This window comes from Passer domesticus, chromosome 14 (genome assembly GCF_036417665.1).
Source record: "Passer domesticus isolate bPasDom1 chromosome 14, bPasDom1.hap1, whole genome shotgun sequence".
In the NCBI taxonomy this organism is placed as follows: domain Eukaryota; kingdom Metazoa; phylum Chordata; class Aves; order Passeriformes; family Passeridae; genus Passer; species Passer domesticus.
This window is the reverse complement of record NC_087487.1, coordinates 20,322,776-20,348,691: the sequence shown is the minus strand read 5'-3', so window position 1 is coordinate 20,348,691 and position 25,916 is coordinate 20,322,776. Positions and strand designations below refer to the sequence as shown.

At 48.3% G+C, this 25,916-nt stretch overlaps 2 protein-coding genes across 15 annotated transcripts in view; one reads left to right on the top strand and one right to left on the bottom strand.

Moving 5' to 3' along the window:
* The window catches only part of MAP1A (microtubule associated protein 1A), a 47,713-nt gene extending 31,967 nt beyond the window's left edge, over window positions 1-15,746 (top strand). For all 4 annotated transcript variants that reach the window (XM_064389682.1, XM_064389684.1, XM_064389683.1 and 1 more), the window contains 5 exons: window positions 658-740; window positions 1,124-1,264; window positions 1,800-10,542; window positions 11,189-11,421; window positions 12,338-15,746. In XM_064389682.1, the coding sequence (XP_064245752.1) occupies window positions 658-740; window positions 1,124-1,264; window positions 1,800-10,542; window positions 11,189-11,421; window positions 12,338-12,493 (9,356 nt within the window). In that variant the 3' untranslated portion in view covers window positions 12,494-15,746. The remainder of the gene's footprint in view (window positions 1-657; window positions 741-1,123; window positions 1,265-1,799; window positions 10,543-11,188; window positions 11,422-12,337) is intronic.
* Window positions 15,747-17,590: 1,844 nt separating this feature from the next.
* Window positions 17,591-25,916, bottom strand: part of PPIP5K1 (diphosphoinositol pentakisphosphate kinase 1) — a 41,717-nt gene continuing 33,391 nt past the window's right edge. For 6 of the 11 annotated variants that reach the window (XM_064389686.1, XM_064389691.1, XM_064389690.1 and 3 more), the window contains 4 exons: window positions 25,248-25,427; window positions 20,513-20,650; window positions 19,985-20,098; window positions 17,591-19,374 (listed from right to left, as the gene is read on the bottom strand). In XM_064389686.1, coding sequence (XP_064245756.1) covers window positions 18,680-19,374; window positions 19,985-20,098; window positions 20,513-20,650; window positions 25,248-25,427 — 1,127 coding nt within the window. In that variant the 3' untranslated portion in view covers window positions 17,591-18,679. The remainder of the gene's footprint in view (window positions 19,375-19,984; window positions 20,099-20,512; window positions 20,651-25,247; window positions 25,428-25,916) is intronic. The other 5 variants (XM_064389692.1, XM_064389693.1, XM_064389694.1 and 2 more) reach the window with 1 other exon arrangement.

The following is a 25,916-nucleotide window of genomic DNA, read 5'->3' as shown; positions in this document are numbered from 1 at the left end:
TTTTTTTTTTTTTCTTTTTTTGTCTAAATGGAGAGAGAGAGTAGACTCCTGTCTGGTTTCCTATTTGTGCCTCTGACAGGAGAATGAGTATTCTTGTTGTCTAGGTACTTCCCATAGCAGCAGCTTAGGACTGCACATTTGGATTAAAGAAAAATGCTTCATTAAAGAAAAAAATATTGTTATGAATGAGTGGAGGCTTGTTACCAGGGCTGCACCACTCCAGTGAAAGCTGAGTTGGCATCCACTGACTGGCTCACAGAGCCCTGTGCTGGCTAGGGTTTGGGCAGTGCTAGACACCTCTCTGTGGCAGCTGGGATGAGGCAAGGCACTTCTGTCTGGAAGGGGATAATTTGTCTGCGCCAGTGTTTACTGACACAGCCATCTGGCACAGCCAGGCAGCTCAACGTGCCTGGTTCTCTGGACTCCAGAATACATTGGAGCTGAGTGTGCTGATCCAGCAGAAGGATTTCTTTCCTTGTTGTTGAAAAGAGTTTTCTCTCTTTTATGAGACTTGGGTATCAAACTGGATCTTGAATGCAAACTGCAGCCTTGCAATCAAACCCATACTGAAGTGGAATTTTTGAGGCTAAAATATCAGTAGCTGGATGCTGTCTCATCAGCTTCTCTCATCCTGTCTAATCCTTTTTGTTTCTTCAGGCCAAAGAACTCTTCATCACCGGAGTGACACCCTGGATACGGTGATCCTGGTAAATCCTAATGTGGACAGTGTTGTGTCTGAGGTAAGGACCAGATGTGCCATCAAGTTCTCTCCACAGCAGCTCTCCTGCCCTTGCTTGACATGGTGGTCATCATTATCACACTTTGCACCTTCTGGAGAGTGAAAACCTATTGCCAGTCTGCTGCAAGGTGTGGTGAAAAGGCCAGGTGTTCTGGTCTTGCCAGTAATCAGGATATACACAGGAACTCTGATGTGACATGGAGCTGCGTTGGGCAGACAGTAGCAGTGTCTTTCATTTTCAGCTCGTATGTAGAGAACGTAGGGTTTGGCTGTTTGTGAATAACGTGAGTTATCGCCTGTCCATGGGATTGGGATTCTGGGTGCTGGTGTGGAGTACAGGTAAATTCTAACGGCAGCCCTCTGCCTCATCTCCTGTCTGAATAGGTCCGCTCACTCGTGTGTGATTCATCAGCCCACAAACTACTGATCCTGTGTGGTCAGAGCTCAGACCAGGAAGGAGACTTGGTCCTGCAGACAGGGACCTTTACTTACCAGAAGTTTGCCGAGATACTTTCAGATCCAGAGGTGAGTGTGAGCCGTAATCCAGCACATCCCCTCCTGGTCAGAGTGCACGGTAGAATAATGCAGCCTGCACCCTCCTTCAGGTAATCTTCAGGCAGATTTGCAGACAGATGGGTTTGAAATCCAGCAAAAAATTGCATACTATAAATAATTAATGTTATTGTCTTGGGAATCTTGCTTTAACTCTCTGTCTTAAGTTTTCCAAGGTGCAGGCATGGGTGATTCCTTTAAGTGTTCAGCTTGAAATACCCTTCCAGGCTGGCTCTGCAAGGAACAAACACTCAACATTTCTTAAAGCAGTTCTTAACATATCTGTGGGCAGCTTCCAAAAACATTAAGAATTTCAAAAGAGAGCATGGCTCTATGCATTGATTTTCCATGGGCTTTCAAACTATTTCATCTATCCCCAATGTTTCCCATTGGTAAAGTGCTCATGATATCTTCAGTATTTCTGCATTAACTAGCTGCATTTTTTTAAAGTGCTGTATAGGTCTCAAAGCTCTATTTAACCTTTATTTGTCTGTGCTTATCTCATTAGGTCACCCAGATTCTCAGCAACTCTCATTCAGATACCAAGGCCTCTCTTACTGTGTCGTGCCTAGGAGAAGGAGCCTGGAGCAACCTTGGGCATCCTCGATTTCAGGACATTATTAATCTAAAACTGAATCCTGATCCAGTTCTGCCAGAAATGGATGGGGTGTCTGAATTTGCAGAATATGTCTCTGAGACAGTTGATGTGCCATCTCCATTTGATCTCCTGGAGCCACCCACCTCAGGGGGTTTTCTGAAGCTTTCTAAGCCCTGCTGCTACATATTCCCTGGGGGAAGAGGTGATTCTGCTCTCTTTGCTGTCAATGGGTTTAACATCCTTGTGGATGGTGGCTCTGAGAGGAAATCATGTTTCTGGAAGCTGGTAAGGCACCTGGATAGGATTGACTCAATCCTGCTCACCCACATTGGTGCAGACAACCTGCCTGGCATCAACGGGTTACTGCAGAGGAAAGTTGCTGAGCAAGAGGAGGAACAATCCCAGGGCTCTACCAACTACAGTGACTGGATGAAAAACCTAATTTCTCCTGAGCTAGGTGTGGTTTTTTTTAATGTTCCTGAAAAGCTGAAGATGCCTGAAGCCTCCATGAAAGTAAAGAGGAGCATCGAAGAAGCGTGTATGACACTGCAGTATCTCAACAGACTGGGCATTAAATCAGAGCCTCTCTACAGGGTGGTGAGCAGCACCATTGAGCCCATCACACTCTTCCACAAAATGGGAGTGGGTAAGCTGGACATGTATATACTGAACCCTGTCAAGGACAGTAAAGAAATGCAGTTTCTAATGCAGAAATGGGCTGGCAACAGTAAAGCAAAAACTGGCATCATTCTTGCAAATGGGAAAGAAGGTGAAATTTCTGTTCCCTATCTCACATCTATCACAGCCCTAGTGGTATGGCTACCAGCCAGCCCAACTGAGAAAATTGTAAGGGTTTTGTTTCCTGGAAATGCTCCTCAAAATAAGATATTGGAAGGTCTTGAGAAACTCAAGCACCTGGATTTTCTGAGGTACCCAGTGGCTACTCAGAAAGATATCACTTCTGGAATACCTCCACCTGTGCTGAAACAGACCAAAATTAAACAAAGAACTGACAGTAAAGAGAGTCTTAAGTCTTCCCCCAAGCCATCTGTGACAAAGCAAGTCAAGAAGGAAGAAGCAGTTGAGGAGGGGATTAAGGAAGTAAAACCAGAAGTTGTAAAGGATGCTAAAATTGAAAAAAAAGTTAAGGAACACACAGAGAAAGTTCTGGAGAAACCTGTTAAACATGAAAAGATAAAGACAGAAACAAGTGATGCTCTCAAAGCTGAGAAAAGAAAATTGGCAAAAGACAAGGCTGGGAAAAAGCATCTCAAAGAGAAAGTATCCAAATTAGAGGAGAAGAAAGACAAAGAAAAGAAAGAGATTAAGAAGGAGAAAAAGGACTTTAAAAAAGATGATGGAAAGAAAGACGAGAAAAAAGATTCAAAAAAAGATGATAAAAAGAAAGAAAATAAACCAGAGCTCAAAAAAATTCCTAAACCAGACTTGAAACCATTTACCCCAGAAGTAAGAAAAACATTGTACAAGGCAAAACTTCCAGGCAGACTCAAAACAGAGAAGATCAAAGTAAAACCTGAGAAAGAACCTGAAAAGGTTGCTGCTGACCTTAAGACATTACCAATGGAGAAGGCATCTGTGCAAGTGGATCCAGGAGAGACATCCATAGTGGAACAGAGGTTAGTCCTGTCTTCACCAGAAGATCTTACAAAGGACTTTGAGGAACTGAAGCATGAGGAGAGAGGGGCCTTGCAGTTGACTCAAGAACTGTCTGATATGGAGGTTAGTGATCACATTATGGGAGCACCTGAAGCAGAGATAAAAGACTCTGTTGATATGACTGGTCAGAGTAACCTTGAAGTGGATCTGATTTTAAAAAGAAAGACCCCTGATCAGGGAGTAACTACTACTGATGTGGAAAAAGAATCATCAGCAGAGGAAATGGCAGTCCATCAGCAGGAGCTGAGGGGTGGTCCTGCTGAAAAAATAGAGAATGAAAGGAAAACAATAGACGAAAACCATGACATAAGGTACTGGGAGGGAAAAGCTGAGCAGGGCAAGGACATTCAGGTTTTTCCTGACAAAGAACACCTGCCATCACATACAGACCTCTTGGCAAAGGGTGCTCGGCCACCAGTGTTCGGAGAGGAAGAAAAGGAGGAAGAGGAGAAAATCTCTTTGGACAGAAAACAGAGAGAACCAGAAACTTGTGAAAAGTATATTGAGGGGACAGAGGTACAGGAAGAGGATGAGAGGGAAAAGAGAGAAGACGTGATAGAAAAGGCAGAACTGGAAGAAAAGGAAGAACAGCACATGAAAGCAGAGGAGAAAGTGGACAAGAATAGAGAATTCTGTGAGCTGAATCAGGATGATAGGGAGGACAAACTGTTCACTATTACAGAGAAGGAAAGAGAATTTAGTTTCATGGATGAGAAAACCAGGTTACTTGGAAAGGACATAACAAAGGAAGAGTCGTATCTGAGCAGCCTGCCAGTCCCACCAGGAGCAACAGCAGAACATGTTTCTTATATCCAAGATGAAACTATCCCTGGCTACTCAGAAACAGAGCAGACCATTTCTGATGAAGAAATACATGATGAACAGGAAGAGAGGATCCCACACTTGAAGTATGATGTCAATGCCTATAACATTTCTGTTCCTGACCACCCAGGCTCTTTTGAAGCAGTACGTGGAATACAGACCATGCCTCCTGCTGATCTTTCAACCAAGGGCTATGCTGGGCAGGAGTCTGAAATCCTGGCATATCCTACAAACATTGTGGCAGCACCTCTAGCTGAGGAGGAACACATATCTTCTGCTACCTCCATTACTGAATGTGACAAGCTTTCATCTTTTGCAACATCAGTAGCAGAGGATCAATCTGTTGCATCCATAACAGCACCACAAACAGAAGAAACTGGGAAAAGCTCCTTACTTCTGGACACAGGAAACAGTATGCCCTCCTCTCGGACTGAAGCAACCCAAGGTCTTGACTACGTTCCCTCTGCTGGCACAATTTCTCCCACATCATCCTTGGAGGAAGACAAATGCTTTAAATCTCCACCCCCTGAAGATTTCCATGCATTAGCAGAAGGAGAGAGGAAAGTGGAAACTCAAAAAAAGGACCTTCACGAGGAGGCAGAAGATGAAGAAGATGAAGAAGATGGGACTCCAAATATTGAGATGCCTGAGAAACTCAGAGGGCATTACAATGCCCCTGTGTTTGTTCCTCAAGGATGCCCTGACAATGTGATAATCAGTGTTCCCACCCAGGTGATGCCTTTATCCACTGAAGAAGCACCGTTTTCCCAGGCTGACTCTGCAGAGGCTGAAGAGCGATGCACGAGTCCCGATGACAGCACAGTCAAAATGGCCTCTCCCACTCCATCTGGCCCCACCAGTGCAGGGCACACACCCTTCCACCAGTCTCCAGTGGAGGAAAAGCTGGAAACAGTAGATTCAGATCTATTTGAAAAACAAACGGATGCTGCTGCCAAGAAACTGGAAGGCCAAACTTCTGTTGTGGTGAAGGGAGCCAAGGGTGAACCTCTCAGAGAGGACGAGGCATCTGTGGCTAAATCCAGACATGAAAGAGAAGTGCCTGGACCTGTGCAGCACAAACTGGTTTTGAGCAGTGATGTTCCTGTGGAGGAGGAGGTACAGGAAGAACCAGTGAGGAGGGAGGAGCTGCCCTGGCTCTCTTACCACAAGCAGGACACGGTGGTGATCGGGGAGGATGAGGAACGTCCCAGCACAAAACCAGAGAAAGAGCAAGGAACTAAAACCATGACAGAAAGTTTAATAGGATTTCCAAAACACTTGTCCTTTGAGCCATTTGCAGCCACAGGAACTTCTCTAGGAAATGTGGATCTTCCACAGCTCACAAGCCAAAGCAAATCTGAAAATGACAAATTTTCGCAATTTTCACCAGATGGCATCAAATCACCTTCTTTTACAGAAGAAAGCGTTGGTAAAGAAAAATCCTCAGATATTTCTAAGAGAATTACTACTGAAGGAGGAAAACTGCTATATTTCACAGGAGACACCTCAGAAGAAGAGAAATCTTCTCATGCTTCCATTGAAGATATTTCCCCAGAAGAGACCAAATCAGTTTCTCTCGCTGAGAGTTCCAGCAGGGAAATCTCTTCGGATGTTTTTATTAAAGGAATTTCTCCAGAAGATATCAAAGCTCTTAGTTTCACAGAAGAGATATCTGCAAAAGAAAAAACTATGTCCAACTGCACTGACAAATTATCTTCAGAAGCTGTGAAATCCATGTGTTTCACAGACCAGAGCCCAGCTACATATGAAAAATCACTGGAAATTTCTGCCAAAGAATTGAAAGAAGCATCAAAATCTTTTCCTTGCCCAGAAAGTAGTTCAGTTAAAGGCACGTCACCCGGAGATTCTTCAACTGAAGAAATGTCTCCAGATGACAGCAGTTTATTTTCTGCATCAGAAAAGGGCCTGTTGAGGGGAAGAAATGCAGGCTTGGACTCTCAGGAAGTATCTCCAGATGCAAAGGGCTTACATTTTACAGAATCTAGCCCAAGTGAAGATAAAACATGTTCACACATTTCTACTGAAGGCATAAAATCTTGCAGGTTCACAGAAGCTCAAGAAAAAAAATCTCCAGAAATGGAAAAGTTTTGCATGAAAGATTTAAGTTATGAGAAGAAAGTGTGGTTTCCTGAAGAGGTAGAAGAGGTCCCTGTTCAGGGAAGGCGGCAGAGATATGACAAAGAGAGAGAGTGTACATTCTTGGATGAGGTACCAGAATTTGAAACAAAATCCTTTCCTAAATTGGGAAAGGAGGACAACCTGTCTCCTGCCTTACCTGGCAGCCATACCTGGAGAGAAGCAGAAAGGGAAGCATGGGGTTCTGCCTTTGGGTATCTTCAGGAAGGGAGAGACAGTGGGAGAGGAGAGCAGTTACCCAGTGAGGAGGATGAGGAGCTTCACCATGCTAAAGACAAACCCATGCTACTGCAAGCAGAAACTGAATGTTTAAAGATGGAGTCATTTGATTACAAAGAAGACACACAGAAGGGTGCCCAACCTATGTCAGAAACAAAGAAAGTGGATGTGATTCCTGTTGACATCACTGTCCCAGAAAGGACACAAAAGGAAGGTTCTCCTCTATCTCCTCAGTATGTCCCTGGTGAGGAAAATCAGGCCAAAGCTTTAACTGGAAACAAAAAAAGTCAAGAATTGTTGTTGACCTCTAAACAAGATTGCTCCTGCTTAGACAGTGAGGAGAAAGCTGTCCTAGATATCTATGCAAAGTCACTAGACCAAGTTCTGACATCTCCCCTGTCTGCAGTGAGAAAGGAGACAGAGACACTTCCAGAAGCAGACAGGCCCTGCAAGCCACCTTTATGGGAGGATGTCCCATCAAAGGTGTCTGAAAAGAAATTAGACATCAGTGATTTGTATCAGGAAATAGATTGCAAATACAAGTCAGATAGCAGGCAAGAGGATGACTGCAAATCCACTGAGGGTCTGTATGACTCTGCAGGAAGAAAAGAGCAGACAGCAGCAGCATCTACTCTGTTGCAGTCTACAAGAGCAGCAGAATTTATTGCGGAGTCCACAGAAGGGAGTGCTAAGCTGTCAGGGCAGTGTGCACGCTCCCCTCCAGCACCAGGCCCATGTCAAAAAAGTAGTGATGCTGTTGGCTGTGCTGGGGCTGTGGGTGCTACCATCCGAGAGGCGTATCCTCCAGAGACCTATTCCAGGAGTTCCCCTGAGCCCTATTCCTATGAGGAAGGGGTCTGCATACAGAGAGATGATGACACTTCCACAAGACAAGAGCCAGAAGAAAGAGAACCAACTCCCTACCCCGATGAAAGAAGTTTCAAGTATGCTGACATCTATGAGAAGATAATTGTGTCCGGAGTGGGACCCTCCCCCTTCACAGCCATGGGTGCACACAGCCCAGGTCACACTGACAAGGTGCCAGTGACAGCACTGAACTCTCAAAAAGGTCAACATTTTCAGGTGTCTGCAAAGGAAGAAGAATCCTGCCTTTACACCTCTGCTGAGAAAGAACTGTCATCTCCAGCATCCCCTAAGGATAAAGCAGATTCAGTCTTTGACTATAGAGACATCCACGAAAGATACTCCCCCTTGTCTGAAACAGGGAAGCCTAGGACATCAGAAGGACAGGAAAAACTGAATGTGTCTTCTGCTTTGCCAGGAGAACTGGACTCTGCACTGCATCCATCATCTGCGAGCGCAGCATTTGCCGCTCCCACCGTCACAACTGACACCTTTTATCAAGGAAAGTCATCCACCTATATTGATGCTGGTTGTCCAGATGAGAATATAATTTTGTCTAGCCAGGAGCAGGTATCTTTGTCCCTGAAATCTGAAATCCCAAATCCCAAAGATACATACTATGAGAAAGCAGGTCGAGGGGAAGAAAGTGCAAGTGACTCAGAGCTAGAAAAAGGTGCTAAGGAGAAGTCTGAAAAGGAGTCTAAACTGCACAGCCCTGCTGAAGCTGCAGGCACTGTCTACACACACATCTCAGCCATCAGCAAGTTCCCTGTCTCAGACCCCTTCCTGCAGAGCAAATGTCAGGAGCCCCTTTCACCCAGCTCCACTGCCTCTTCTCCCTCTGGTCCAGGCTGGCAAGAGAAATATGAAAGTAGGACGACTGCATCAGCTGCTGTTGTGGAGACATATGTTGCTGGTTACAGTGACATGCCAGACATGGGCAGAGATGAGCAAACTTCAGAAATGTGCCATGATTCTTCCCAAAAGATAGACATTGCTGAAAAATCCACAAAGGAATCCCATTTCTGGGTAGCAGATTATCCAAGTGCAGCAGTGGCTTCCAAGTGCCAAGAGCAAGCCACATACCTGAAATCTGCTTCCAGCAAACAAACAGAAGTATATGAACAAGGCCCAAGGGTAGAGAGCAGAGGAATGGATAGCTCTTCTGGATTTGAAACAGTCAGCACATTCAGACATAAGCAAACCTCTGCAAGCCATTTCAGGGATATTTCTCTTTCTTTAGAGTCTCCTTGTGCTTTGCTGTCAGACCAGGGAAACAAAGATGAGTACTTGGAGGTTTCTGAGAAAATCAGCAGCCTTGACTCATCTTTTCCTAAATTCTCACCGCTGAGTCCATATGAAGAAGACAAGGTGTTCTCCAAAGGTGTGGAGAAAGAGTCTGTGACCCAGCAGCAGCTGAAAGATGACTCTTCCAGCCTGTCAGAGGAACCTTCATCTGAAGCCACCACTCCTGTAATACTGACTACAGCAGACAGTTTCTATTCCCATATGCTTTCCACATCCACAGGTGCAGGAGTGGAATCAGGTACCAGGAGTGCTTGGGATGTGTCTCCACTGGTTCCAGATAATGCTGTGAAAATACATACAGCTGAAACCAAAGACTTAGTCCTTGCTGAGGAACATGGGTCTCCATTTCCCTGTGGCATGGGTGACCACACCTTGCCATGCAGAAAAGAGCGCCAGGGCTCAGAGCCCACACCATTCTCTGCAGAGCAAGAGCAGCAGCACTGTGGTGGCAGCCCAGAGCAGAAGGCACCATTTGCAGAACAGCCGTTGCCACTGACATCTCTCCCTGATGTGCTGACATCATTTTCTCATTGTCAGCACAAAGATGAAACTACAGCTAATGGTCCAACAGAGGTGAGCACCAGTCTGCCAGCTTTCCAAAGCACATACCATGCAGCAGAGGCAAAAGATGAAAAAACATGTCCCGATTTTGACAGCAGTTTTTCTCCATGCGCAGGCAAAGAGGAAACGGAGAGGCAAAGCCGTCCTTCCTCTCTGATGTCCCCTGAAAGCAGTTTCCAGCCATTTTTCCCAGATGTGCAGAGGGGTGAAAAAGCAGGGGACTGTGGAGATGCTTCCCATGACATGGAGACCCATTTAGGAGGCAGTTCTGATTGTGGACAGAAATTTTCTTCATGTGAATACAAGCAGAGAAAGGGAGAGCTCTCTCCCTCATTCATCAACCCGAGCCCCCATGAGCTCTCTGAAGACAGTGACCTCTCACAGGAGGAGGGTCACCCTTCAGTGCAGGGGAGACCGCCCCACACTGGAAGCAGTCCCATGCAAAGTGCCACAGTGGAGGAAACCCCTCCAACATCAGTGAGTGATTCTGGAACCTCCCAGTCAGACTCTGATGTCCCTCCTGAGACTGAAGAATGTCCATCCATCACAGCAGATGCCAACATGGACTCAGATGAAGATGCTGATTTCCTCCCAGTGGACAAAGCTGTGGGGAATGCTCATCACGCCAGTTCTAGGTCCAGCCATGATCCTCAGCCTGTTCCAATGGTAGATCCCCATCCACATCCTCCTCACCCTGATGTCTGCATGGTAGACCCTGATATGTTGTTAAACGAACAAAGCATGAACAGAACTGATAAAATTTCCAAGAAAGACATAAAAGAAAAGAACAAAGGTGTCAGGAAGCCTTTGAGCAAACCCAAATCTTCCTCACCTGCCCGGAAATTAGATGCGAAAGGGAAACGATCGCCCACTCCTGTGAAACAGTCATCAGACAAGTCTCCAAAATCTGTCACTGCCAAAAAAGAAAGAGATGGAGGAGAAAAGCCCAAACCACGTAGTGCACTGATGCCAGAGGATGAGTTATCCCGGAGTAGTCACAGCAACCCTGGCAAGAGCCTTGTTAATGGCATCAAAACAAATCCCGGTAAGAAATCCTTCCTGAAAAGTGCATTATCTCTATAGGTCCAACACAGAGAAAAGCACTAGGTTAAATACAGCAGAACAGAGAACAGATCTTCCCAGGCAGGCATAAAAAGTTATAAGCAGTGATAAGGTTGAGGTGTACAAAAGATTGATATGAAAGTGCAATAGAGTCCTAGGAGTAGCAGTGATTCACAGGGATGGCAGGAAGCCAGGATGGACCTTCCAGAAAGACTACTGTAATACCCTAGGATAGCATACATAGGCTATCAGAATGGGGGAGGGCGTGTGTGTGTTTAAGCAAATGTAGGTTATTGACAAAAATTAGGACTAAATATTAATTGGGATGACAACTCTGCAAAAGTTAATAATGGAGATTTTTGGTTCCCTTCCCCAGAAAAAAGCTTCTGATCCTAAAGCTTTCCAATCCCTCCTCAAAAAATAGCAGAACTTCCTTTCCCACCCAAGTCCTGTGACAGCACTGGCCCAGAAATGCACCAGGTCACCTCTGAGCAGCAGAGCGTGGATAAATCTCAACTTCACTGCTGCAGTGGAAAAGTCTTTCTGGAATGCAAGTCGTTCTGTGTTAATTTGAGTGTTTGTCCCTTGCAGAAGGGTTTTGATAGCCTCTTGTTTTCTGTTTTCCAAAGCTTCCAATAGTCCTAAGAGCAGTTTGTCGGTGCCTATGGGTCCACCTGTCTACGTGGACTTGGCCTACATCCCCAACCACTGCAGCGGGAAGAACACAGACCCAGAGTTCTTCAAGCGGGTTCGAGCATCTTATTATGTTGTGAGTGGGAATGATGCAGCCAACGGAGAGCCAAGCCGTGCGGTGCTGGATGCACTTCTGGAAGGGAAGTCTCAGTGGGGAGAGAACCTGCAGGTAGGCCATGGAAATACAAAGGGGTGTGTCATGCTTTTGATGTCACAAGTGCTCAGAAGAAGATGGGTGTCACATACCCAAGGGAGTACACTGAGAGGAAGCAAATGGTACTGGCTATACCCTGTTTCAGTCTCAGCAGAGTAATTGCTTGTACTGATGAGGAGGAGGACATCTGCAAAATGGTATGAATGGAAGCAGATATGTCCTCTTTTCCACATCCTCTTAAGGGGAGGAAGCATTAAGAGATCATACGCTCATCCTTACCTACTGCAGGATGAGCCTATCCTCAAGCAAAATCAAACACCAACACAAACTGAATTTTCACCAGTGTCCTACACCTAGTGGCATCTCTTGCTAGCCTGGCTTTCTGAAGATTGTTCTGACATCAACTTACTAATAGAGCATTTAAACAAGAATGTTCTGTAACAGTTCTTGCTTAGGCAGGCTTGCAGGACACCCCAGGTGGGCACTCCTGAAGACATATACAGAAAGGTATAAATGTTCTTCTAGATGAAGCAGCCTCATATTTCAAGCTCCCCGAGTTGCACACTGGGTCAATGGGCACATAGTGTCCATTAACAGTGACACTGCCAGTACTGTTCCTTTTCACACTGAAGGATCTTTCTGAGGCTGTCTCTGGAGCTCCAGAGCACGATGCTCTCCCCTGCACTGCAGCCATTCTCATCATTATGGTGTCAGTGCTGCCAGTTTGCTGCCAGTTCAGAGCCCCATTGTGTTGGTACTGTATAAAATAAAGCTCTGCCTCAGAGCCTGACATCTGAAAGACACTAAATAGAACAAGCAGTACCAAGGGTACAGTGTTCCAAAATTAACAAGAAATTTTAGCCTCAGCTCCTATGGGCATTCTTTGTCACTGCAGTTGTTCTCACTCATCCCTGCTGCTTTCTTTTCCCAGGTGACTTTGATCCCAACACACGATACTGAGGTAACACGAGAATGGTATCAACAGACTCATGAGAAACAGCAGGAGCTAAACATCATGGTACTGGCAAGCAGCAGCACTGTTGTGATGCAGGACGAATCTTTTCCAGCCTGTAAGATTGAATTCTAGATCTCCCACATTTTGTGTTCATCCATTGATTCTTCAGTCACCGATGCAACATGAGAGACACCATCTAATCACAGTCCAGTTCTTCTCTGGTTTAGTCCTCTACATGGTTCCCATTTGTCAGGCAATCGGGTATCCATCTTGCTCAGCACTGGATGCCATGAGGAAGAAGTGCAGGGCTCTGTAATTTTCTGGACTGAGCTAAGAGTTTGTGCAAGAGCAGTTGCAGGCCAGGGGCACTTTCACCTTCCCTGCTTTATTCTGCTGCCTGTACAGTTTCTGTATACTATCTTGGCTGCCTTGCTGCTGTGAGAGCTTGTTCTACTCTCTTCCTGGCTGCCTTGCCATTTAACCTGTAGCACCATGAACCTCACCTTTCTGGTGAGGGCTGAAGTGCTGCTGCTGCATGCAGAGTGCATGGGAGGCAGGGGGCAGAGGTGAAATCTAACTTGCAAAGAAATTGCAGCAGAGAGACGAGGGAAGACAAAACCCTCTGAACTGTAATGTAACAGTGAAGGTCATTCTTCCATCTCCCCTCCTGAGCATACAGGAGGTGTTCTGAGCAAGGGGACCTGCACTCCAACTAGGCACGACCACCACAAGCCAGCTTGGCAAATTTCTGTCCCAAGTACTCGCCTGTGGCATCCTGCAGCACCTGTTTGCTGTGCTCAGGGAGCTGGGATGAAGGACATGGCAGTGGGAGGGGAGGGTTCAGCACATTCCTAACCTGCTAACTTGAGCTTTGCACACACAGCAGCCAGCTGACTCCTGCACACCAGCTGTGTGGCAGGAGGAGGCACAGAGAGGCTGTGGCCTAAACAGTTACACAAAAAGAGCATCCAAACGCACAACTACAGCCCCTCAACAGCAGAAGGGCTGAAAAAACCTTGGCCATGCTTGGCCCAGGATGTACAAGAAACCTCCCTGTCCCTAAACCAAAGGCTCTGGAGGACTGTGGTGAGGCAGCTGAGGAGCACGCAGCCCTGCTGGGGGAGGCTGGTGCCCAGCTGTGGCGCTGTGCTGTGCCAGCTTGCACGCAGCAGCCATCTCCTCACTGCCTGTGTGCCAGGCTCCAAGCCTTATAGTTGTGTACAAGCTTTTTGTTGTCCCCCCAAGTGTCCAGGATGTGGGGAATACAACTTGTGGTGTGAGGGAAGAGAAGGCCCTTCCCAAAATACTTGGGAAAAAGTAGTTTAGCAAGTGTAGTCATTCTCAGTTGCCCCACACTGTGGCAGGGGTGTGTTGATGGCACAGGTGAGGTGCTGCTCATCCATGTGGTGCCACCTTGCAGCTTGTTCCCTGGCCTGCACGTCACTGTGGGCATCTGTTCTTGCTCTCTGGAGGCCGTGGCAGAAACACAAATGTGTGCAGTGAGTGCACTGTGGCTACTGAACAGCCACCCAGAACCTCCTTGGCACACAGACCTGTTTCAGTGTGGGAGACAGTTCTCCCAGCAGGGAGTGGGATGTTCAGGTGCACTAAGCCTGCAGCATCCATGAGCCTTTGCCACATCCAAGAGAAGTGACAGAGGATCTTACCACAAAGATAGCTTTTCTGTAAGACAAAGAGAGTGGCAGCAGGCTGTGCTCTGGGAAAGAAGGAATGAGATGGAAAGCTGTGCTGCAGTGGCCGTCAGTCAGCACAACCTATTTCCATCTGCTGTGATACCCACTGTGCTTGGCCCTGAGCAGAGGGCTGACTCCACCATGAGCATCCTCGGACCCTGTGTTGCACTTACCTGGGACACTTCAGTCTCAATGCTAGTTTCTGGCAGGTGACATGAAGAAAATGCTGCTTAGAAACCTGCTCCTAGCACTAAAATGGAGTTTCTAGGGAAATGGTCTATTTTGCATTTTAATTTATATATTTATTTTTTTAACGTTAAGCTGCATTTTGTGTTAATATTTTAATTTATACATGTTAACATGATACCATGTGCTTTTAGTGTCAGTTCAGAGGTTTTCTCAGTACAAATACTAACATGCTGCAATTTAAACAAAATGAAAAGACCATAGAGAACTTGTGGGCAGCAAAAATGTATCTGCAAGGCTGTGTCTAAAACCCAGCAGCTGCAGGACAAGGCCTGAGGCCAGCAGCCTCCCCAAGGCACAGCCAGCTCTTTGGCTATGGCCCTTGTTAGGAGCATGTGAGCTTACTCAGGGCTTTAGCAAATTCCTGCCCTGTGCCGTGTTCATTCTAACCATGGAATCAGCTGTGTCTGCCAGCACAATAAATGTCATTCTCTGTACCCTGATGGGGTCAGCATCCATGAATGTGGGTTCTGGCAATTGCAGGCACTAAAACATCTGCCCCTGCCCCTCCCCAGAATGCTGGGGAGCTTTGTCTACTGTGCTTTGGGGAGACCCCGGCCCCGTGCCACGGTGGCAGCTGCCGGATGCCAGACACCAGAGGCACAAGCACAGCCCTCACTGGCTCCTGGGATCCCTCTGCCTAGCTAGATGTAAAAGCTAATGCACTAACTTTAGATAGACCCACACATGAATGTTTTCTCAATTTTAAACTTGAAGCAATTCTGACTAAGCAGCAGTAAATAGTGAGGCTTTGTGAGGTGCCTGCATCCTCCAGGCAGGAGTGTGGCCACTGGCGGATTGCAGGAGGAACGCTGCCCTCCATGCTCTGCTCCTGCCTTCTGCAGCTCTGCTGCTTGGCTACCTTTATCCTACACCAGTTTGCTTCCCTGTCCTCAAGGCTCCACATTTTTTTCAGTTTTTGTCACAGTCTGTTCTGCCTTGAGCTTCTCTCACTCCCTACGTCCCTCTCTCCTCCACCCCCTTCCATCTTAAAAAAACAATGGGGAAAAAGACTTAGGAAAATGCTGATTCATAGAGTCTGGCCCTGCTCAGGCCACAGGAGCCAGCAGGACCCACTGGAGCCAGAGGTAATACAACACTATAGAGAGAAACAGTTAAACTCTGCTTTTGCTTGTTTCTGCATGTGGGCAACAACGCGTAATCTTCCTGTATGTAATAGGTAAAAAATACTATTTTAAACCTATAATTAAAAAAGTGAACGTCTTAATTGTATTGAAATGGCATCTTGTGCTCCTAGCTTCTTCTATGCTAAATGTTTTAAGAAGAGAGCCCTGATTCTTTTCTTCAGCATCACATTTCTATTTGAATTTAGTTCCTTGAGTTCTGTCCTTTTGCCCATTTCCATGTGAAACACTGTAACTAACTGCTGTCAAGAGAGGAGCCCAACACATTAATAATAAAGCCACATTAATTGCAAATGAGAACATCTCCAGTGGTTTGCAACTGTTCTTTCAGTGAGCCCACGCTTGTAGGCAGGAGCACACAGACATGGCTGCTGTGCCAGCCTCCCATGCCTCCCAGCTTAGGCGAGCCCCAGCTTTTCCACCAACACCCCACCTTCACCAGCAGCTGTGACTCAGAAAGGGACATGCACATAAGGCCAGAGCCTGCCTGGGACAGCCCCCCACCCCTGGCCTTAGCAGGGTAACTCGTGGGTCCCTCCTGGGGAGCATTTGGGACAGCTGGCTAAGGGCTGTAGGGGGAAAGCAGCTCCTGGTAATCCTGTGAGGAGCCTGGTGTGGCCTGTCTGCCGTGCAACACCATCACTCCTTACAGTGCCAGAATCATGCATTCCATTGCAGCCCTCTGCCTGTCCCTGCACTTCTTGGGAATGGCAACTCTGCCCTGTGCTGCTGGCACTCTGAGCTGCAAGGGTCTCTGGCAGCACACCTGCCTGCATGGGACCTGGGTGCAGGCATGCCAGGGATCCCATGCCTGACCCCACTGCAGCAGTGGGCTTTGCACCTCTGCAGAACTTCAACAGGACCTCCAGCAAGGGAATTCTCTTTCAGTTCTTTCAGCTACTTATCAGAAAACTGGGACAGCTGCTGCTCTGCCTGTGCTGGAACACAGTCAGGAGAGGCTGATGCCCAGTTAGTTCTGTTCCTGCCTGCCTGTCCTCAGAAGGAAACAATGGCACAGGTGGATGCCAGGAAAAAAGAAAGCAGGTTCCGTGCTACAGTCCTCAGGAGAGAGTCCATCACTGCCCTAGAACACACCACAGCTTGTGCAGGCCCTGGTGGAGACCTCAGGGCAGGACCTGCCATACCTGGTGATGATGGGAAGAACCATGAATTGTTACCATAAAGCAGGAACTATTTCCACACACAGCTACTTTTCAGGTAAATGAGCACTGTCTCTGGTCATACTCCAGCTAACCAAGGTCCTGTGACTGCAGTGCATTTCCCAAAGGTGTGCAGTGACAAGCCTCAGGCTGTGCAGGGATCAGCACCTGAGAGCCACAGTCCCACCCCACAGGGCCCAGCTCCATGCCCCTCTCAGCAATGACCCCCTGCAGCAGGTGCTGCTGGGTCCATCGTGGCAGCCACGCTGCCCAGGCACCATCCCCAGACAGAGACACACAGGTCCTGGCAGGAGATGTGGCTGGCGCTCAGCAGGGACGTGGCTGGTGGCAGCAGGTGCCACAGGCCACTGTCTGTGCAAGGGAGCAGGGCAAGGGCTGTGGGCAGTGCCAAGGGGAAATCTCATGGATGCTACTCAGTCACCTGTGGTCCCTCAGCCAGTGCAGGGGTTGGCTGCAACTCCATGGCCAAGGTCTCTGTGCAGATCTGTAAGGCAGGGAGAGAGAGTACAGGGCAGGCACAGCAAGTTGGGAGGGGGCTGGGGTGCCCCCACCCAGTGCTACACTCTGGGCAGCTGCATGACTGCTCCGTTCTCAGTGCAAGTAAACATGACTTTTCCCAAGTGGCAGCTTGGGATTACTGGGCATGAGGAAAAGGACATGACACCCAGGATGTGCTTTAAGTGACAGGAAGGTGTGGACCAGGTGAAAGGAGCTGAACACACCACTCCAAATGTCTTCATTCTACCACAAACACCCCTGAGCTCTTCCCCAGTATGACCAGTTTTCCTGTGTAGGAAAAAGGAGGCTTTTTTCCTGGCCTGGAGCCTGTGCTTTTACTACAGGTCTGACTCCAGCTACAGCTGCTCTTCCAGGACAACAGAGCATGAGCAGGGCTTACTGTTCCAAGCACCTGCAAGCTTTGGCACATACACACTGCTGCCAAGTCAGCATCAGAGACAGAGAGACACTGGACCCACAGCATAGATTTACTGTGAACACACACCGTCACAACACAGCATAGAGATCTTTGGGCACAGCTTCACAGAAACACAGATCCTAGCTACAGACAGACACGCAGACTTGTCCATGAATACAGGAGGAGTGGGAAGCACAGCCCTGGCCGGCACTCAGGATGCGGCAGGGACACCCGTATCAATCTCGCCCTCAGGCTTGTGCTCACAAGGCATTTACATAAATATCCATTAAATACTTTTCATTTTATATAATAAAGATTTCTCCTTATTGGTTTCTAATAGTCCTGGAATTATCAAAATAGCAGTTTCTTTTAATCCCTGTCACCAAGACCTCAGAGCTGTACCCTGCCTGATCCTTGGGGATGAGAAAAAAAAACAACTGTGTCTTCCCTGCACACCTCTCTCAGGCTGGATCCACAGGCTCCTGCCTGCCCCAGCCCAGCAGGGAAACATCCAAGGCCATGCCAAAGGGATGCTTCCTTGCAAGTGGCAGTCAAACCTGATGCCCTCACCACCCTTCTTTTCCACACTCATTCAGAATGCTTTCTGCTTCTGCTAGTTTTCCTACCATGGACTCTCTGGATTTTGGTGGCCAACAATGGGAATTGAGAGAGGAAGAAGGAAGAAACAGAGAGGTTGGTGGTTGTGATTGATCTGATTAATTTGGGCCCAGAATGCCTTCTTCTGAAGGCTGTGGGCCAAAAGGTCACCAGGGAGGATCTGTCCCCTTTGGACTTACCACCCTAAAAGCCTTGGCTGTACCAGTCCTCTAATGCTGCTGTCCCAGTGAGCACAAAGCCCTTGGGACACCAGTGCAGCACCATGTCCCTGCTCCATGGAGGTGCCATGCCAGTACCATGACTGCATTGTTGCTCATTTAACGAGGCAAACATTCTTGCTGAATGGCAAAGAGCTGGCTTGTGGAGGAGCAAAGCAGTCTCTTCCACACCACAGCATCCTGAGGCCCTAGGAAGTGGCTTCTTCTCTGCTACGGACTGCCAGCTGCGTGAGGTGCCATGCAGGAGGTCAGGCTGCTTTTGGGCTTAGAAGTGCTTGCAGTGTGCTGTCCAGTGAGCCACTAAATTTGCTGATCCTTCTGACACAGCAGCTGCAGTTCCTCCACATTCTTCTCAGGAGGCAGTGGCTGCACCTGGCACAGGTGACCAGAGAGAAGCTGGTCTGACAGAGCACTGTCCCCCGGCAGCTCCTTGCCTGTATGCTCTGGGTCCAACACCTCTCCCAGCAGCTCCTCTTCACAGGGCACCAGCATCTCCCTGGACAGCCCAGACTGACCCAGGCCAGTCATTCCCCTGACAGACCCCTCACCTGGCTTCACTGTCTCCCCAGCCAGCCTCAGGTCAAACCCTTCACCACACTCTGGGTTTCCTATGCTACTTGGCTCTAACACTTCCCCAGGTGATTTTTCTTCATCCGGCTCCCCCATGTTCTTCTCTTCTGGGTCAGCGTCCTCCCCTGCCAGCTCCTTCTTGCACAGCTCCAGAATCCTGCCTGGCTCTGGGCCCTGATTCCAGATCAGGGTCTCTGGGGCACTTGGCTCTGCTACTGACAGCCCAGACATGCCCTCCTGCACGTCAAGCCCTCTGCGGGGAGCTTGACTCTCTTCCTGCTCAGGGGACTGGCTAGTCAGCTGCTCCTCACTTTTTGGGGGGCTGATGGAAAGTTTCTCAGTGAAGCTGAAACGAGCACAGTTGTCCACAGAAGTTGGGGAGGATGGGCCTGCACTGGAGACGGTACTGGAGGGGCCACTGCTGTCTGCAAAGAGGAAGAAAAATCTTAAAACATGCAGCTGGTATTTTCCCACCCGAACAGTCACAGTCCCACAGTTCTGCAACCAAGAGGTGAGGGCTGTCTATATGCTGTGTGACCTGTCAGGGGCTTGCAGCTGGTCTTGGGTATTTCTGACAGTTCAGCTGATGAAAACCCAAGCACACAGAGTACAATTCTACCTTGTAATCCAGTGCTATATTGGCATACAGCCAAGAGTGGATTCTGTTGTCACAGCACAAAATGTGAAGTGTGACGTTTTGCTTCAAAATGAAAACCAATATATTTCATTCCCTTATTATTATGGAACAATCCCAGCTTCAGTTTGCTCCTCCTGGTTCCTGACAGACACAGTCCATGAGTGTTGAGTGAGAGGCAACACTAGAGAAAGAAATATTGATTCTCTACTAATGCTTATTCTTGCCTTATATTGCACAATAAGCGAAATTAGAGCAATACCTAGATTGTATCTAATCCAATAAAGGAGGAGAACTAAACAACTGTTTTCAGCCAGACTGGTTTCCTGACCTTGCTGACTTCATAAACTTCCCTCCCTGCCCATTACATTTGCCCCTGACTGAGAGCAGAGCAGACTCACACCAAGGGGGCTTATCCGAACGCTGGCGCAGTGGCAAGGACGATGATGACAGGATTCGCTGGGACATAAAGGGGTCTCCTGGTATCTGGCTCCCAATCATTGAATCAAACAAAGCTTCAAGAAAAAAAAAATACACAGATCAGTAATATTCCAACAGACATAAAGGAATGGCTCATAGCCCAGCAGTCATGAGCAGGTGCTCTGGAAAGAGCTAAAGACCAGTGCCAATTCAGAGCCATGCCTGCCCATCAACTCCTGGGAATCTGAGGCTAAGATTTCCAGAGCTGGAGTCAGTATCCTCATCACCGAACTCATCAGCTACAGAGAGACCTGACTGATTATTTGTCATGTAAGTGGTCTAGGATGGCTCTGAGCTGGGTCCCATGGCACATTCCTGGGCTAGAACATTCTGGGACAGGCTCTAGGGACTGCACTTATCTCCAGTCCTGTCAGGCTGATGTGTCCCAAGGATGTAAAAGAGCAGGAGTGCTCCTTGCCTCGCCAGAGACAAGGCCACCTGCGCAGTACCTGCGGTGGACTGGACATGCGATTCGCTGCAGCTCCTGCACACGGCTGTCAGGAACTCGTTGACCTGCCGCAAAGAGAGGGAGTTGTGCAGGGTCTCCAGGGGATAGATGGTGGGAACCATGGAACAGCCTTCAAAACCTGAAAGAGACCCAAGCAGAAAATGAATAGAGGAAACAGCAGGGAAAATCCATGCAGGAGCACTCATGGCTGAAGGAGCTGGGCACTCTGGGCACAGGATCAAACAACAGGCACACTCAGGCCTCAGGTCATCTCTTTTAACCCAAGAAAATCACCACGAAGCAATCCCATGCAGTAACGGATCTGAAAGCAAGCACCTGGGTACACATGGAGGGGAGTGGAGGAAAAGTATCTGGCAGCTGCCATTTTTGCTGCTGAGCCTGGGACACTTAAAATACACAGCAATGACAGAGAACTTGGCACAGAGCTTGGCACAGTGCCCTCTCTTACGGAAGCCAAACAGAATTTCCATTAAAGAGGTCCCACTGTTGGTGACCCCCTGCCTGGCACAGCCCCCTCTCCCCACAGCAGGGAGCACACACTGCAGCAGCCACAGGGAGCCACAGAACCTCCCTGTCACAGCAGCCCCCCATGCACCCCAACAGGCTGTGTCCAAAGGAAGGGCTGGGTAATGACTTGAATTATTTGTCCCTTTAACTAGACTTCACTGCCAGCAAGCCCATAAGTAGGCATCTCAGTGTGTAATAGACACTTTCTCAAAGCTAAGCTGCATCACAACCATTCAGAATAAATCCTTTGCTGCTCAAGCCAGCAGAGTATCACAGCAAAGCATCTTCCTCTTCATCCCAGCTTCCTGTAAATGCCTTGTGGAACCAAGCCAACCTGAACTGTCAGAGAAGCAAGGAAGAAACAGGTGAGTCCCGGGTATATGGAATGAGGCTGCCCCCTGCTCTGCACCTCTCAAATGTAATGGCCTCTCAACTCCTCAGGGTTGGGCCTCCCATTCTGTGACCCCCCCAGTCTCCTCCAAGGACCTCAAAAAGACTCTGGAAATAAACTGTGTTTGTATCTACAGAAAAGGAAAAATACTTTGAAATGCAAAAAATAAAGAGAGTTCTTGATGCAATCTGTGGGAGGATGTCTGCCCAGCACACCAACAGGATAAAACTGATTCCTCCTGAGGTGCTGCCAAGCTGCAGAAGCCCTGGAGCACTTGTTTGTGTACTGCAGACAGTTGTTCCAGTCACCTCCAGGACAGGCCCTGCTTCAATACCCTCCCCAAACCCAGTTCTACAAGAGGCAAGGAGCACAAGCCATGAAGGTGTCCACTGAATAAATAACAGTTGGTGGAGATAAAGAATCCTCCAGAGAGTTCACGAGGTTACCTATGCCACAAAGGGCCTAAAAACATAATTCAAGACAGAAAGGATAACAAATCCTCAGCTAGGATGAAGAAACATAAGACACAGGAAAAAGACCACATTCTTGTGTCTGTTGCTAAGAAGTCCTGAGAGGGGAAGTGCTGAGGAAGGAAGAAATTACGTTCTTTATTTTCTCAGAGGCCTCCTGGGAGACAGAGCTAAACGAAAAAGGTGAGGGCAAAACTTAAAATGGTCATGGGACATAGCTGTGGAGCAGCCCAGTTTGAGGCTAATGTCATTTCACAACAAAATCCGGTTTGAGAGGGGCCAAAGTTTGCTCAGGAATTGGGGTCTCCAAAGAAAAAAGGAAGTTTAAATATAAGATCGGGCAAAGCAGTGTTACAAGACATAGTAGGGGCACCAATGGGGATCTGAGTTCTTGGGCTTCCCTCTAGTAAGATGAGCAAATCAAAGGTCCAGCATGAAAAGAAAAATTAGACACTGACACACAGCTGATGTGAAATCATATACCTGTATCCCCAAAGTGCCAGGTGCCTGCTCATGCAACTCTGCACAGCGCTGTGGCACTGCACCACTCTTGAGCAAGCAGAGCAAAATGGCCAAAGTTTCCTCTTTCAAGGTGGAGGAGTACTGTGCTCAAGGAATCCTTTTCGTTTGTGTATGGGACCCCACTTGCCTGCACACCTCCCTAGACCTGCTGAGCTGCTGGGAAGAGGCCAACAGTGGCTCATGCCACCACAGCACAGCTCAGGCAGCAGCTACCACTATGGATCACAATCCCTACGTGTCTCCAGTGAAGGCTCCAACCACAGCTGCAACACACACAGCTAGCAAAGAACCAACACCTTTGGGAAGGGGCAAGAAAAATAAAATGTGACAGCAAGCCACAGGAACCATCCTTGCCAGACAGTTACCCTGTGCTGACTGTGCAGCTACTGCTGATGCTCCCCCAAACTCTTTCCTGGGGCCTGAAGGGCAGGAGTCTGTGATACAGGCTATGGCATGAGAAACTGGACAGAATTCTATCCAAGAAGCACTTGTCCAGTCTCGGCACGAACAAAGCACTCACCAGGCTCCTCTCTGACATGCATCATCAATCCACCCCTATTTTTCTGGACAAACTCCAACATGCCACACGTATATTGTATATGAAGGGTTAGGAGTCTAGACAGCACGTGTGACTGTCTAGTCATGTGCCCCAAACATCAGTGACCCACAGCTCAGAACTGCTATAAGCATCATCTCTCTTCCATATTCTTGTTTCCCCTTGAACTCAGTCAAGCTCCCAACATCCCCAGGTACCGTGGTACAGAGCTTGGAAAAAACCCGCTTCTGTCCGAAGTGTCTCAACTCACTCCATTAGAAACCTTCTTGCTCCTGGATCTACACAAAACTGTGAATCCACACCCCTTCCCTCAGGCCACTTAGACCACTACTACAAACACCCTTGCCAGATTTCTAATTTTGCAAATTTCTACCTTTTCCACCTTGTCTCAAGTAATGATGGTCAGATCAGAGTCCACTATTTCATATATAAGAGTTTGGGGCTGTTTCCCTTTGTAATTTAAATTCATTTACACTGGACATCACCGCTACATTCCTGCTCATCATCACAGGGCTGCTCTCTGTCCACAGCTGACCTTTGGCTTTGAATGAATCACCAATAATGAATCACCAGTGTGATTCATTGCCAATATGAAGTTACTTTGCACGTTTCTTTTTCCCATCTATGACCACACAGGTTCCCAGACATTCCTTCAGGACTCCACTGTTGATCTTTCCAACTGTGGATGCCAATGGCATACTTTTGACTCAGAGATTCTATCTTCTAATTCATGTTTCCTTTGTGTGGATAGAAGTACAGTGGAAAGCCAAGAGAGGACAGAAGAATGCAGTTTTCACAAGGAAGAAACCTGGGCTGTCAACCATGTCTGCTCTGAGAAGAGCCTCAGCAGGAATCCCAAACACATCAATGAACTGTGGGCTTGCTGGTGGACTGGGAAAACAGCATGAACTTGATGGTGAATATTTGATTTGCAGCTGGGAGGGCTTCTGTGCTGGTAAGGAGTTAGGTATGGAGCACCTAATGCCTGTGTTTGGCTGTGCTGGGCAGGATGCACCTCCCAGCAGCCTGCTGTGTCCAAAGCACTGAGCTCATTTCCTCTCCCCACCCGAGATCACAAACAGGGCCAAGCTCAGCCCTGGCTCTGGAGCAGTCTGCTGTGATCCAGCATCTCTTCCCTTGAAGCAATTCTGCTCCTCTTTAGCATTTGTTGCCAGGAGACCACGGAATTGTCCTAATTACATGTGAAAAGCAACTAACCTCCAAATCTGTCTGCTTGACAGAAAGGGCCATATTAAGGAAAAACAGACTTAAGAAAAATTCTCATCTTCCAGGGTCTGAAAATGCTTGGTCCTGCTGCTTCACTACATGGAAGGCTGCACTGTCTGTGCCCTTTCCACCTGTGGGTCAGAATGGAAAAGGGGGTCCATGCATCACACCACACAGCTCAGCAAGCCACATGCTCCGAGCAGCTCCTATGGTGCAAGTAAACCTCAGCAGGCAGCCCCAGCTCGCTGCCTCGTTCAGGGGGCAGCAGTCTTTCTGCGTGTGTGAGAAGCACCAAGGCCTCCATGCACCAGACTCCTCGTCTGTGACAGAGGCTGAAAAACACCAGAGAAACAGCAGCAAGCTTTGATTTATAACATCTGGATTCAATGCTGAAGTTGCCTACCTCTTCCCACCAGAGACAGGACACACTGAGAGGCCCTATCAGGCAGGAAAGATGCCATGCAGTGCAGCCACACAAAAGCTCAGCTCTACCCTAACTTAACTCAGTCTCTCTAGATACAACACACCCACAAGCTCTCACTTCCCCAAAATTTCCACAGCAAGTCCACTCAGCTTGTGACCAGCTGCAGCACCTCCTTAATCTCTTCCTATACTCTCACTACTCACTTTGGTTCCTCCACTACTATGGGGACACTCTGTGGCAGCTCACCAAGACCTGCACAGAGCATCCTGCCAGCAGGGCATTCCATGGATAGCAGCTCAGCACCTACCCTGAAGGGAGCTTAAGGGCTTACCCTGGCTAAAGGAAGGAGGCAACAAACAATTGCCTAAGATGGAACGAGCAGTTACAGCCACATGGGGAGCGGAGGCTCCATGTGGTAAGGCTCCTGCCTAAGGCTCCAAAACTGCTGGTACAACAGCCCACACAGCTTGCTGCAGCAGCAGCCCAGAGACCTTTGGGATTCGGTGAGGGAAACGCTTTCCTTTTTCAGAAGCAAAGCATACTTTGCACTCTCAAGCAGACAGTGGTCCCTGCTCAGCTACAAGAGCATGGGACAGAGGCAGCTGCAGCGTGCAGTACCGTAAAGACACTCCAAGTCATCCTGCCCTGAGATCAGCCAGCTCCTGAAGAGGCGCAGGTGGTAGGAGCACTGCTGCAGGTGATGGGCTAGGGTGGCATCCAAGGAGATGGTCCGGCTCGTGGCACAGTCAGAGGAAAAACGGCGTAGCAACTGGGCAACGTGCTGGTGCTCCAACACATCTGGAGGAAAGGGGCCATAGAGAGTGAGAGGAGAGGGGCAGGTACAGCTGGGGGACAGAGAAACTGCAGAGATGTGGGGATGGAGCTGCCAGCACCAGGGCTGCTGGGTGAGAAGGATACACGCCACACATTCAGCCAAATCCCTCCCACAGTGAGCAGGTCAGGAATGCCCTTGAGAGTTATGTCCCCCCAGTGACACCAGGGCAGACCAGACTCCCACCCAGCCCAGGCTTCACCCAGCTGCAGCACAGGGCACTGCCTGAGCAGCAGGGGCTCATCTTTGTAAAGGAAAGTCTGACAAGTGAATAAATTTCAGGACACAGTCCAAGTCCAATGCAGTTCAGGTTTGGCTAAATAAAATGATCAGGCTCAGGGCCAGACTTGCCCTTCTGCAGCTCAGATGAGAAATCCAGCAGTGCCAAGACTGCCGACAGTGTTTGAGTCCTGCATCCAAGCGCAGCCAGGCACATCAGCATGGGGAGAGAGCAA